Here is a 14,388-nt window from a genome sequence, read left to right as displayed (position 1 = left end):
AGGCCGTCCAGCCGGGCAGGAACCGGCCCCCGCCCCGGCCTTCCCTGGAGTGGGCCCAGGATGTTGGCCGGGTCCTGTCTGGGCCCTTCTGCTTTGGGGGCCTTGGTCGGATCATCAGCTGCTGCTGAGTCAGCAGCACTGCTTGTTGCGGCCCCTCCGTTGATGGGACCACAATCAGGCGGCAGCGGGTCCAGGTCAGGGCCGGCATGCTGCCATACCTGCAGAGCCCTGTGCAGGCCTTAGGGGCACCTCCTCCTCAACCCCCCCGGTCCCTCAGCCCGCGTGGGTGGCCTCTGCCACCGCTGCCCCTGACACAGGCTGCTAACGCGTCTGCCCCGGCCGTGGCCCCGGCCACGTGGGTGAACTAGGGTGCCCATCACTTAACATCCCTAGGGCGCCTGCCTAGTCTCTGCCGGGCACAGCAGCCCTCCAGGAGCTGCAGGTCTGCAGGAGAGAGCAGCTCTGCTCCACAGCCCTGGAGGCCCCGGGCCTGCTGCCCACCTTTCTGGGCGCTGGATTTGTAGAGTCCGACGCAGCCGGACTGCGGCCTGGACCTGTGGCTGAGCTGTCTGTCGGCCGCGGCCCCAGCAGCGGGGGGTCTCAGTCGGTGGAGAAGCTCTTCGAGGCGCTGTGATCCCCGCAGAGCCCTGGGCCCCGGGCTGCGGCGTCTTGTTTTCCATCACGGAGAAGAGGCCACGTGAGCCCTGGACTGTGCGGACCTTTGAAACTCACCGGGGTGGCCCTGGGGTCCGTGGGTGTGTCCCCCTCCCCGCCCCCCCCGGCCCGCTTGTTGGAGCATCTTGGCCCTGGCTGCCTCCTGCTCCTCAGCCTAACAACCACCCGCTGGGGCCTGGCACTGCTGCTGTCTGGTGGGGCCATAGGAGAGGAGCGGCACCCCATTTTTACAGGGCCCGTAAAAAGGGAGGAAGGGTACCCCATTTTTATAGGGCCCATAAAGGGGAGACAGGGCACCCCGTTTCTAGGGGGCCCCCAGGAGGTGGGCTGCTTCTGCTAGAGGGAGGCTTCTTCCACCTCATCCAGCCAGTCCCCGATGAGCCCAGGCTGCCCAGCCTCTTGTGAGAAAGCTTGTGCGTCCTCACGTTCTGCACCTCGAACCTTGGGTCTGTTTCCTCAAAAGCCTGGCTCACGTGTTTTCAAGAAAGAAGCCCTCCTTGGGGATGCCTTAGAGGCGTCTGCGTTCCTGTCGTCGTCAGGGCTTGAGGTCACCCTCACTGCTGCCAGGGGCCAACCGGAGGGCTTGCCACCTCCTCCCTGGTGCTCCCACTGCAGGGCTCTGTGTTTATCTGCCCGGTGTCTTGGCCTTTTTGGTAAATTGCATCTGGCAAAAAGGCTCCGCTGCTTACACAGAGGCTTGTAAGTTGCTGGACTGCATGGCTGTCCTTCTGATCTTTTTGTTTGTTTGTCTTTAGGGCCACACCTGAGGCATGTGGACGTTCCCAGGCTAGGGGTTGAAGTGGAGCTACAGCTACTGGCCTACACCGCAGCTCTTGGCAACACCGGGTCCTTGACCCGCTGAGCGAGGCCGGGGATCGGACCCACGTCCTCATGGACACTAGTCGGGTTTGTTAACCGCTGAGCCCAGCCGGGAACTCCTGGTCCACAAGGTTAGCGTCGGTCCCCTTCCCCGACGTCACTCCGCGTGCACTGAGCGCACTGTCAGTGTGGTAGCACCTGCTGCCTTCGAGCCTTGGGGTCCAGGGAGGAACCTCCCTCTGCTGGCCCTCAGACGCGCACATCCTGGGCAGGTGTGGACCCCAGAGTCCCTTGTGTTCTGTTCCCACAAATTTTTTGGTTTTTGTCTTTTTGCTTTTTCTGGGGCCGCACCCGCAGCACATGGAGGTTCCCAGGCTAGAGGTCGAATTGAGCCGAGGCCGCCGGCCTACACCACAGTCATAGCAACGCCAGATCCAAGCCATGTGTGCGACCTACACCACAGCTCTCGGCAACGCTGGATCCTTAACCCACTGAGCAAGGCCAGGGATCGAACCCGCAACCTCGTGGTTCCTAGTCGGATTCGTTAACCACTGAGCCACAACAGGAACTCCTGTTCCCACAACGTCTGCACACTCTTCACACACACCACACCGCCTGTGTGGCTGGCCCTTCCTGTGCGGCGATTGCCTTGTCTGCACCGCGTGGTTTTCTGAGGTCGGTTTTCCGTTGTGAACGGGCATCGAGATGACCCACGGCCCTCTCTGCCAGTCTTGCTCGCTGATTCACAATGCCCGTGCTGATCTTATTTGTGTCTGTCCCAGACCTAGGGGCCCACATGAAGCCCTGGCCTGTCACCCAGGGCACAGACCATCTGGCCCTGTTGGCAGCAGCCGTCTCTGCGACGCGGTGCCCTGCTTTTCACTTCCTTGTTCTGTGACCTGCTTTCTTGTCTGACCTTCCCCAGCCCTTGAGCATGTTCCAAACTCCGTTCGCTTGTGGAAGGCAGCCGTGGAGCTGGAAGAACCTGAGGATGCTCGCATCATGCTCAGCCGAGCTGTGGAGTGCTGCCCCACCAGTGTGGAGGTGAGGCCCCTGCCCTCAGAGGAGGCATCCAGTGGGCATGGAGGGGGTTGAGGGTGGGCTCCTGACGGACACGCGGGCCAGTCCCTTCCCCCAGTCCCATCCCCGAGCGCTGCAAGGGCTCCCTGCTCAGCTCTCCCAGGGACCAGTCCTTCCCGTTCAGCTGAGATCGACAGTGGGGCCTGAGGGGTGGAGGGAGGCAGAAGAGACTGGTACATCTTGGTGCCAGCCCGGCCTGAGCTGGTTGGATCCCTTTAGTTTCAATCTTTCCGGTTCACAGCCTTCTGTGAAGTGATTTTTAGTTGTGGTTTTATGATATCCAGTATGTCTTTAATTACCCTGAAGAGGTATTGTGAAATTCTCCAAACAAAATTAATCTTAATTTGTTTACGTAAAAGTGAGTAGAGCCCATACACACTTTGGTGATGAAACGTTGCAGATTCAAGAGCTGGGGTGTGAGAACTCCGACGGCTGCACACCCGTGTCCTTTTCTCCCGTGAGGGCCGCAGTCACGGCCCGCTCCCCTTCCATCCCAACCCCGGGTGAGCCTGGCTCACTGTCCCCCTTTAGCCAGTGTTTGGAACGTGGGACCGAGAGCCTGTCCTCTTGGTGGTAACCAGCGTCACTCCGTGAGTCCGAGGCAGAACTGGACGGCTGTCCGATGAGCTGGAGGTGCCGCCGCACGCACGCTCACGGCTCTGTCAGGTGGCCCTGGAGCTTTCGCACAGGATCAGGTGCACGCCCTGCGGCCCATGGGGCCGCCTGACCCGGCGGGCCTCGGTGAGCGTGGTTCTTTGCCTGCAGCTCTGGCTCGCCCTGGCGAGGTTGGAGACTTACGAGAACGCCCGCAAGGTCTTGAACAAGGCCCGCGAGAACATCCCCACCGACCGACACATCTGGATCACGGCTGCCAAGCTGGAGGAGGCCAACGGGAACACGCAGATGGTGGAGAAGATCATCGACCGGGCCATCACCTCCCTGCGGGCCAACGGCGTCGAGATCAACCGGGAGCAGTGGATCCAGGTGCGGGCGGCGGGCGGGGTCTCGGGGTCGCTTTGAAGGTGGGTGCCCTCCTGCTCACCGGAGTCTCTGGAGGAGGGGCCTGCGGGATGGCACCGGCGTGGCCTTTCCTTAGAGGGTCTTGTGTTGTGGCTTTCCACGGAGCCGGGGCCCTGTGTGCATCTGGGGGAGCCTCAGTGTACTGCCGCCGCAGCACCCTGCTTTTCCAGTGGAGAAGGCGACCTGCAAGAGGGGTCTCAGGCTGTTGTCACTCTGTCCCATCTGGGGACCTTTTCTGTGGACGGTGGCTGACGAGGCCTCTGAGAGCCTTCTCAGTCAGCGCCCCTGCTGTCATGGGGGCAGCCAGGGAACGTGCTTTTTTTTGCGTTGACTGGGTGGAGGGGCAGAGCCAGCTCCTCTGCTTTACCCCCTGGCCCTCGGCCTTGGGAGGTGGTCCCTGACCTCTGCCTCCTTCCTTCTCCTGCCCTTGCTGCCCTAGTCCTGCCTGCCCTCCTCCGAGCCACCCGCCTGCTGGGCTGAGCGCTCCCTCCCCCAGGGGGTCGCCGCAAGGCTGCTGCTCCCCAGGAGCAGTACCTCGGTTCTCCTCTCTTCCCGGGTTTCCACGCATTTTAAGAATCTCAGGGGTAGTGCCTTGAATGTTGCTCTAAATTGAATCATCTTGGTGCAGCTGCTCTATTTACGTGGTGTCGTTAGACACGTTGTTACCATTTCTTCTTCCTTTTTTTTGTCTTTTTGGGGTTTCCCAGGGTAGGGGTCGGGTTGGAGCTGTGGCCACTGGCCTATGCCACGGCCACAGCCACACCAGATCTGAGCTGCGTCTTCAAACCCACACCACAGCTCACGGCAACGCCGGATCCTTAACCTGCTGAGCGAGGCCAGGGATCGAACCTGCATCCTCATGGATCCTAGTCAGATTTATTCCCGCTGCGCCTCGCCGGGAACTCCTGCCACCTTGCTGCCCTTTCTGATATGCTCTCCCTTTGTGTGGACCGGGGTTTCCAGCTGGTGTCACCGCCTGCTCAAACGACCTGTGACGTTGCCTGCAGCTGAGGCTGGCTGGAGCTCAGGGCCTCCGCTTTTTAGATGTCTGGAGCCGTCTTTTTTTTTTTTTTTTTTAAGTGCTTAATGAATGCTATTACATTTATAGTTGTGCAGTATTCATCACAACCAAATTTTACAGCAAGGAGCCGTCTTTATTTCATCTTTGTTTTTGAAAGATATTTTTTCTGGGTGTAGAATTCTAGGTTGACAGTGTTTTCTTTCGGTATTTTATTTTTTTTATTTTTTGGCCACACTGCAGCATGTGGAAGTTCCTGGGCCAGGGATCAAATCCAAGCTGCACCTTTGACCTACACCACAGCTGTGGCGGTATCGGATCTTTAACCCACTGCACCACAGCAGGAACTCCTCTTTCAGTTTGTTTGTTTGTTTTCTTTTCACAGCTGTACCTGCAGCACATGAAAGTTCCCAGGCTGAGGGTTGAATCGGAGCTGCAGCTGCTGGCTGACACCACAGCCACAGCAACGCCAGATCCGAGCTGAACTGTAACCTATGCTGCACGTTGCGGCAACACCGGACCCTTAACCCACTGAGCGCGGTTAGGGTTGAACCCACATCCTCGTGGATGCCAGTTGGGTTCTTAACCTGCCGAGCCATGATGGGAACTCCCTAAGAATTTTGTCTTTATCATTGCTTTTGAGAAGTTTGATTGTGATTTATCTTGTTTTTGCTGTTTTCATCTTTCAAGTGTGTGAAGTTCATTTAGTTTCTTGGATCTGTGGATTTATACATTTTATTAAATTTGGAAAATTTGCATCCACTGTTTTTTTAACTCCCCTCTTGCAGGTGGAGTCACACACTTGTTAGGCCACGTGAAGCTGTCCTACAGCTCATGGTGAACCGGTCATTTTTTAAATTATTCTGTTTCATTTTTTTAACAGTTCCTTAAGCTGTAATTAACAGCCCATAAATGTTACCCATGTAAAGTGTATGGTTCAGTGGCTTTGAATATGTTGGGCTATTTATCTTTTTATTATTTATTATCTAGTTTTTACTGCGTTGTGAGAGTTTGTGTGTGTATCCTGGCTATAGGTCATTTATTAGGTTATTTGACTTGCAGATATTTGTTCCCATTGGGTGGACGGTCTTTTCACGTCCTTGAGGGTATTGTTTGTCGCACAAATGTCTTTAATTTCGAGGTAGCCCGATGTTGTTTTTCTTTTGTTATGCCTGCTTTAGAGGGGTCATATCTAAGACACCTTCCCTAAGCTGAGGTCGTAAAGATTGACTCCTGTATTTTCCAGGGCTTTTTTCGTGCTCACATCTAGGCCTGTGAAGCACGTGCCTTCAAAGAGTTGGACTTCCTTCTTTCACAAGTCCCTGTCCTGTTGCCACGGCACCACTGCCTCCCCGTCGGGTCGTCTTGGTGCCGGTGCGCGGGACCAGTTGGTCCCAAGTGTAGAGCTTTATTTCTGTGGGCTCAGCTCTGCTCGCTGGCCTGGACGTCTGTGTCCATGCCAGCACCTCACTGTCCTGCTTACAGACTGGCGGGTAAGGTGCGAGTCCTCCTGCTTTGTTCTTTACAAGACTGTTCGCCTGTGCTTGGTTCTTGGTGTTTCCATGTGAATTTTATTTTATTTTATTTTTATTTTTTTGTCTTTTTGCCATTTCTTGGGCTGCTCCCGCGGCAAATGGAGGTTCCCAGGCTAGGGGTTGAATCGGAGCTACAGCTGTGGGCCTACGCCATGGCCACAGCCATGCAGGATCCAAGGCGCGTCTTTGACCGACACTACAGCTCACAGCAACGCTGGATCCCTAACCCACTGAGCAAGGGCAGGGACTGAACCCACAACCTCATGGTTCCTAGTCGGATTTGTTAACCACTGAGCCACGATGGGAACTTCCTTTTCTTCTTTTTCTCCCTGAGCCATGGCGTCCCGTAAGTTACCCCCAGGGACAATCCGTAGAGAGAACTATGGAACCATGAGGTTCTGGTCAGGTTCAGAGTTCTCGTCGTGTCTTAGAGGAAACGAATCCCACTGGGAACCATGAGGTTGTGGGTTCAATCCCTGGCCTTGCTCAGCTTGCTCAGCGGGTTGAGGATCCAGCGTTGCCGTGAGCTGTGGTGTAGATCGCAGACGCGGCTCAGATCTGGCATGGCTGTGGCTGTGGCTGTGGTGTAGGTCGGCAGCTGTAGCTCCGATTCGACCCCTAGCCTGGGAACCTCCATGTGCTGTGGGTGCGGCCCTAAAAAGCAAAGAACAAAACAAAACTTGTCAGGTTCTGCACAACAGTCAGCTGGAACTTGATAGAGAGAGACCGCGCCGAGTCGGGAGGGCGTTTTGGGGGCACTCCCAACATCCTAACAACAGGGAGTCTTCTGACCATTGAACGTAAGATGTCTCCCCATTTACTTAGTTCCTTAAAAATGTCCTCGGTGACATGTCAGTGTAGGAGTTCACGTTGCGGCTCAGCGGTTGCGAACCCGACTAGCATCCATGAGGATGCGGGTTCGATCCCTGGCCTTGCTCAGCGGGCTGAGGATCCAGCGTTGCTGTGAGTTACATCGTAGGTTGCAGACACGGCTCGGATCTGGTGTGGCTGTGGGTGTGGTGTGGGCTGGGAGCTACAGCTCTGATTTGACCCTCAACCTGGAAACTTTTGTGGATGTAGCCCTAAAGACAAGGACACACACACACAGACCTCTGAAAACGCTTCAGTGTACTAGTGTTGCCCTTCTGTTTGATTTATCCTGGAGTGCTTTTGTTTGTTTGGTTGCTTGGTTTTGCTGCACCTGAGTTGTGCAGAAGTTCCTGGGCCAGGGACCAGACCCCAGCCACAGCAGGGACGATGCCGAGTTCTCAACCAGTAGGCCACCAGGGAACTCCTAAAGTGTTATCTTTGATGCTGTTATGAACAGAGGTTTTTTTTTTTCATTTGAAGTTCCTTATTGTTAGTGTATGGGAATGCAGTTTATTTTTTAAAATGGATCTTATGTGCTGTGACCTTGCTGAAATAGTTTCTTAAATTGGAGTAGTTTCAGTGGATTCTTGGGGTTGTCTCTGTGGAAGAGCACGCCATCTGCAAAGCCAGTTTTACTTCTTAACTTCCAGTCTGCATGCCTGTCGTTCCTCGTCTGCTCACCCAGGTAGACCCTCCTGTGCGTGTGAGGGCAGCAGGGAAGCCGCAGCTTCTTGCTGGTCTCGGCGTGCCTGGTCTTCCCCGCGCTCGCGGTGTGAGCTCAGCTCGCGGCTGCTCTGGTCAGTCGCAGGATGCTCTCCTTTGCCGCTCAGCTTCGTCTCTTAGCTCGGTGCTTTGTGCCTGAGTTCCACTCCTCTCCTCTTCTGTGACGTCTCATCCGCCGTTGAGCTCATCAAGGACGTCTTTCGTTGCAGATCTTGAGGTTTGCACTTCTAGGCATTTTGGTCATTTTAAAAACCTTCTTTTTTTCCTGTCTCCAGGTAACGTTCGAGCACACGAGTGCCGTTGTGCTAGTTGTTTTGTGTCCTTGTCTGCTCCCCCCGACGCCTCCGTCGGGTTGGGTTGGTTTGGTCGGCGTCGCCCCTTGCTGTGCACCTCTCCCCCTGTGTCTCTGCGCGCCCGGCCGTCTGATTTGTCGCAGGTGCTGCCCGTGTCCCGCTGGGTGCTCCTGAGGGCTCTGGCTTGGGGGATGGAGTGCAGCTGTCACTGGAGACACGCTGACCTTTTGGGGATGGAGCTTGGCTCTGTCACTGAGGCTCTGGCTTTAGGGACGGGGCGTGCCTCTGTCACTGGGGACACTTTGGGCCTTTGGGGGTCACGCTTGCCTCTGCATTTGCTGGGGAGCTGGGCACTCATTAGTGTAGGCCGGCTTGGAATGGATTCCCCATGGAGGTGGCCTTGCCATGTGCTCTGCTCAGTGCCAGGTCTCTCCTGGGGTCCCCACCCTGGCCGGTGGGCATAGGTGCTGCTCCTGGGCTTGGGGGTGCCTCCGGGAGCGTCCCACTAGTCCTCACTCAGGCTCTTTCCACGCACTCATGCTGCCTTGTGCATAGCAGGTCCCAGGCGCTCTCTTCTCCCTGCGCCTGGTCTCACGGGCTCCGTGCTCCATGGTCTTTTTTGTGTTTATTTTTTTGCTTTTTTTTAGGGCCACACCCATGGCGTTTGGAGGTTCCCAGGCTGGGGGTCAAATCAGAGCTGCAGCTGAGGCCTGCACCACAGCCACAGCAACGCCAGATCCTCAACCTACCGAGCAAGGCCAGGGCTAGAACATGCGTCCTCACAGATGCTCGCTGGGCTCGTTATCACTGAGCCGCAGCAGGAACTCCTCCGTGGTCTTCAGAGACTCTGAGCTCCGCCTCCTCCCTGGTCCCCAGGTGGTGAGCCAGCCGGCCAGCGTGGGGGACCCGCGGATGGTGCCGTGTCCCAGTCCTCACTGCCCTGGGTCACCCATGTTGTGTCCTGCCAGCTGGGTTTCCGGCCCTTGGGGAGGGCGGGTGTGGCTGGCAGCTGCAGCTCCTGGAGGTGTCTTCGGGCAGAGCCGAGCAGGTGCCCTTGCCCTGGTCCCACCCCAGCACCCCTTTGGGCCACTTGCTTGGCCATAGCAAGTCCGCCTGTTCCGCCAGCCTGCATTTCCGTCCCGTCAGGGGAGTGATTTCGGGGGCCAGCAGTGGCCATCCTGTCCCCTGGTGGCTCTCAGGCCACCTTCCTGCAGACCCATCACTAAGGCTGTGCCCGCGGCAGGGAAACTCAGCCCGAGCCGGCCGTTCGGCGGGTCGATAAGCTCGTTCTCTGCCATTGCTTGCTCGCCCCAGAGTGGGCTGCGCGGGATCCGCACGCCTCCGTTTTAACCCAGTTTAACCTTTGTTTGAAGTTTAGCACTTGGTTTTCCAGAATGTCCTGCAGAGAGTGCGTGACTTTCAGGGGTGGTGCCTCCTGAGCAGGTCACCATTTGTTTAGCGCCTTCTGTGTGCCTGACTCTGCTGAATGTCACTTAACTTCTGCTTTCGGGCCTGCCTGCTTCCCGTTTCTTCTGGAACTCAGTCCATCGAGACTCGAGCCCTCAGGAGCCGGGGAGCAGGCCAGGCCGCGCCTGGGACCGCATGAGCGCGGGTTCACGTCCTTGCCTGCTTGGCTTTCCGCCTCTGGCTGGGCTTTCCTTTGCCCTCTCTGCTGGGTCTCCTCCCTTCCCGCATCCTGAGGTTTGCCCTAAATTCCTAGAGACTGTGCTAGGCGTTTTGGTGACCTCCTGTCACCCCTCGCTGGTCCTTCCCCTCTGGACGCACGAGGCTTCAGCAGCACGTTGTGTTGCATCTGGAGCCACAGCTGTCTTCTCTCTGCTCGTCCTAGATTTGCTTTCCTGAAGTCGAGTGTTTTCTGCCGGTCAGCCTGCCCCCGCCCCCTGCCCCGGAGGCTGGTCCCTCCCCAGGCTGCTGTCTCAGCCCAGGTCCCTCCCTTCCACCCGCAGCTCCGTCCCTTTGAGTCCTGAGCCCCAGGCCAGCAGTGCGCATGCGCATGACCTTGTCTTTGACCCTGCCGCTTTGGAACTTTCCTAGCACGGGAGCCCTCCCAGCCTGGAGTGGCCTGCGGTAGAGCTTTGTTCCCAATAGGTGCTTGTGTCATGCGGGCTGGTGGGGTGGCTTAGGTGTTCGTGGAGGTTTGTCTGCTGGGTGGCGGTGAGGCTGCAGCTGTGGACCAGGCAGTAGGGTGGGCTTTGCCAGGGCCGTGTGGGCATCAGAACCTTCAGGGCCCGTGTCAGCATTGGACATTGCATCCTGCCAGGCACCTGTGGCTCTGGGCTGTACGTTCGGTCTTGTGTCCCTCTTTCAGGATGCCGAGGAGTGCGACAAGGCTGGGAGTGTGGCCACCTGCCAGGCGGTCATGCGTGCTGTGATCGGCATCGGCATCGAGGAGGAGGACCGGAAGCACACGTGGATGGAAGATGCGGACAGTGTGAGTCGGCCACACGGCCTGGCGTCTGCTCGCGGGACAGGCTGCAGTTGGGGAGTCTTTGTGATCTGCTGATGTTTGAACATAGTTGCAGTTGTAAAGAGTTCCTGTCGTGGCTCAAGCAAACCCGACTGGTATCCGTGAGGATGCGGGTTCCTGAGCTCGCTCAGTGAGTTAAGGGTCCACCGTTGCTTTGAGCCGTGGTGTAGCCTGGCAGCTATAGCTCTGATTTGACCCCTAGCCTGGGAACTTCCATATGCCACGGGTGCGGCCCTAAAAAACAAACAAACGAAAACAGTAAAGTTGAGTCGTTTTGTACAAACCCAAGTTTGTGTGCAAAGCTGGAGCTAGAGCCAAGCCAGGTCCAGGGCCACAGGGAACCCAGCTGTCCTAGCTCGTCACCGCTCCACCGCTCTTGATTTCTGCTGTGAATTGCTCTTCAGAAAGCATTTGCACACGAAGCTTTTGCCCACTTTGAGGTTGTTGCCTTGGAGCACTTCCAGAGAAGAGAGGAACGGCTCAAATCGGTAAACAGGAGATCCTGCCAGTGGGGGAGTTGACTGCAGTGGCTTTTGCGTTGCTACGGAGGTGAGGGTCCCATCCCTGGCACAGCAGGTTACAGGATCCGGTGTTGCCAAAGCTGCAGCATAGGGTCCTTTAACCCACCGTGCCAGGCCAGGGCTCGAACCCATGCCTCAGCAGTGACCCGAGACAACGCTGAATCCGCGGTGGAAACGCCACATTTACTTTTTTTTTTTTTTTTTTGGTGTGTTTAGGGCTGCACTTGAGGCATATGGAGGTTCCTAGGCTAGAGGTCTAATCGGAGCTGTGGCCACCAGCCTATACCACAACTCACGGCAATGCCAGATCCTTAACCCACTGAGTGAGGCCAGAGATCGAACCTGAAACCTCGTGGTTCCTAGTCAGGTTCGTTCACCACTGAGCCATGACGGGAATTCCTACATTTGCTTTTTTATTCTCCGCACATGCTCGTGCTGGCACCCGTGAGCGTAGCATACTCCCTGCCAGGCGCCCGTGGCTCCGGGCTGCGAATTCAGTTTTGTGTCCCTCTTTGAGGATGCTGAGGAGTGTGACAGGGCTGGGAGTGTGGCCACCGCCCCTGTCCTTCCCCCAAGCCACTCGAGCGCCTTGCACACATGATGGCCCTTTCCCGGTCAACACTGCAGTGTGTGCATCCCTAACAGAGGACGCGACACGGCTCTCAGAGTCAGGTCCGAGATGGAGCCGGGAAGTCAGCTGCAGGCCTTACTCAGACCTCACTCTTTGGCAAAAGGCAGCACCCACCTGTGTTCCCCTTGAGAAGCTGCCCGAGGTTGTTACAGCCTTAGGTCCCCGAGGGCCCTGGGTGGGGGATCGGGGAGGTCTTAGTTTCTCTTGGTCTGTCTCTCTCTCTCTCTCTTTTTTTTTTTTTTAGCCTTTTCAGGGCCGCACCTGCGGCATGTGGAGCTTCCCAGGCTAGGGGTCTAATCAGAGCTATAGCTGCCAGGCTACACCACAGCCACGGCCACGCCACGCCAGCTCCAAGCCACGTCTGCGACCTACACCACAGCTCGTGGCAATGCCGGATCCATAACTCACTGAGCGAGGCCAGGGATGGAACCCACAACCTCATGGTTCCTAGTCAGAATCGTCTCCACTGCACCATGACGGGAACTCCTGGTCTGCCTTTTTTGAGGGCACAGCTTCCTTGGTCTCTGCGACATGTCCACGAGCAGGGGCACATTCAGCTCTGTCCAGCTCAGGTGCTGTCTCCTGGTCCCTCCACTGGACGACTCCTGTGTCCTTGTAACTAGCGGGTATTTCGGTGGGGGGGGATGACACTGCGACTCCTGTAACGTGTGCAGCTCCGTTAGCAACAGCGGTGGCCTGTCTCAGGTGTTACTGCGGCGTCTGGCAGGTGGTGATTTTCTCAGTGCTTCACTAGGTAGGGTTGACGGTTGGGTTCTGCAGCAGTGGGGAGCTCTCCTCTCCCTCCTCCAGTCTGGGGACACAGGCTGCAGCTGGCTGTGAGCACGTGGGAGGGACCCAGGTGCCTCCACCACACTGAGTGTGCCCGAATTCCTACCCTCGTGATTTAAGCCTTTTCGTTACGGGACATTTTAGACAGAAAAGTGTAAGAAAGACCTAAGATGCTCCCAGCCTCTCCAGTGAGAGGGGGAAGGGCCCCCACTCCCAGTCATTGAGGCCCCCCGCCCTTTTTATCTTTTAGGGCCGCACTCTCGGCCTATAGAAGTTCCCAGGCTAGGGGTCAAATCAGAGCTGCAGCTGCTGGCCCACACCACCGCCAGAACAACGGTGGCTCCCCAGCCCCCTGAGCAGGGCCAGGGATTGAACTCGCATCTTCACGGATACTAGTTGGACTCGTTGGCACTGCTCCACAATGGGAACTCTTTCAGCCCTTCTGATCCCACCTTCCTCGTCACTGTTGCCAGCACTGGGGGCCACGGCAGGCGCCACCCCACAGGGATGGGCTGTGGGCACAGAACTCTGAAGCCCTTCGAAACTCTGGTTTCTGTGTCTCTTCACTTAGCCTGGAGCAGGCACCACTCTCTTCTGTGCTTGTATTTCTGCAGGAAGAACCGAGGCCCTTTTGTGCTTAGAAACGTGGAGTTCTTCCAGAGCTCCCCCTGGGGGTGGGCCCGGCCCACACACCCACACCCTGGACCCTGGGCAGCTGTCACTTAATCCCATGGGGCCACATAGGCCCCAGGGCCTTTTTGTAACTGCCCTCCAGGGCCTTTGTCGGAAGTCACAGGGGGAACCGGGGGCTCATGGGTGGCTGAGGTGGGGTCCTGCCTGCTTCCGGAGCCCCTGGTCAGGACGCACCTGCACTGGGTTCCCGGCCTCTGGTGGTTGAGTCAGGGGCCCGGGTCTGAAGGAGGAGGCCTCCCTTTTTCCCCGCTTCCTGCCTGTTTCCAGCTGGACGTCCTTGCAATCAGGAGGCTTGCTAATGGCCCAGCCAGGCTGCGAGGTGGCCCTGGGTGGCTCGGAGCCCTCCTGCAGGACACTCGCTCTGGTCCAGGCTGTGTGGGTGTTCACACGTGCAGAGCCTCGTTCTGCTGCTTCTGGCGGCTTCTTACTCGCCTGGAGCTGTGCCGCCTCCTGTGCAGGAGCGCTGGCAGCACCTGCCAGCGTGAGGTCTGTGCCAGGCATGGTCTCGGCCCTGCGGGAGGCTCAGTAAGGACAGCTGCCAGCCTTTTCCTGTGATTGTCCAGGGGTCCTGACCCCCAGGGGACACTGCTGCAGGCAGCAGCTGGCTTTCCTGTGTCGCCTTGATGCGCAGCGAGGCCAACATCGCGCGAGGCCGGAGAAGAGGCCCAGAGGCCCGGGAGTGTTTGTGGCAGGTCTGCCGGTGTAGGTGGGTTTTTGGTTTCCCTTAGTGTTTTACACATTTCCAGTGAGTGTAACTTTTTAAATGGAGAACACATAGGACACTTACTTTTTTTTTTGTCTCTTTGTCTTTTTGCTATTTCTTTGGGCCGCTTCTGCGGCATATGGAGGTTCCCAGGCTAGGGGTCGAATCGGAGCTGTAGCCACCGGCCTACGCCAGAGCCACAGCAACGCGGGATCCGAGCCTCGTCTGCAACCTATACACCACAGCTCACGGCAACGCCGGATCGTTAACCCACTGAGCAGGGGCAGGGACCGAACCCGCAACCTCATGGTTCCCAGTCGGATTTGTTAACCACTGCGCCACGACGGGAACTCCGACACTTACTTTTTAATGGGAGCCAGCCTCTGGGGCAGCTGGTGCCCCTGCGGCCAGCAGGCAGCCTCGTCGCAGCCCCTCCTGCTTGCGTTTTGCTGTTGGTGCTCCCGTCCTGCTGGGCTTTCCCTCTGGAGACCTTCCCGCTACACGGTTTCTGGCGGGTGCCCTGCTCCCGG

General features: G+C 57.4%; 1 protein-coding gene across 1 annotated transcript in view; it reads left to right on the top strand.

Moving 5' to 3' along the window:
• PRPF6 (pre-mRNA processing factor 6) overlaps window positions 1-14,388 on the top strand; it is a 43,577-nt gene that overhangs the window by 19,894 nt on the left and 9,295 nt on the right. Inside the window, exons 10-12 of the mRNA XM_047770579.1 lie at window positions 2,420-2,538; window positions 3,340-3,558; window positions 10,363-10,485. Of these exons, the coding sequence (XP_047626535.1) occupies window positions 2,420-2,538; window positions 3,340-3,558; window positions 10,363-10,485 (461 nt within the window). The remainder of the gene's footprint in view (window positions 1-2,419; window positions 2,539-3,339; window positions 3,559-10,362; window positions 10,486-14,388) is intronic.

This window comes from Phacochoerus africanus, chromosome 3, assembly GCF_016906955.1.
Source record: "Phacochoerus africanus isolate WHEZ1 chromosome 3, ROS_Pafr_v1, whole genome shotgun sequence".
NCBI lineage: Eukaryota > Metazoa > Chordata > Mammalia > Artiodactyla > Suidae > Phacochoerus > Phacochoerus africanus.
Note: the sequence above shows the minus strand (reverse complement) of the source record. Positions and strands in the feature narration are given on the sequence as shown.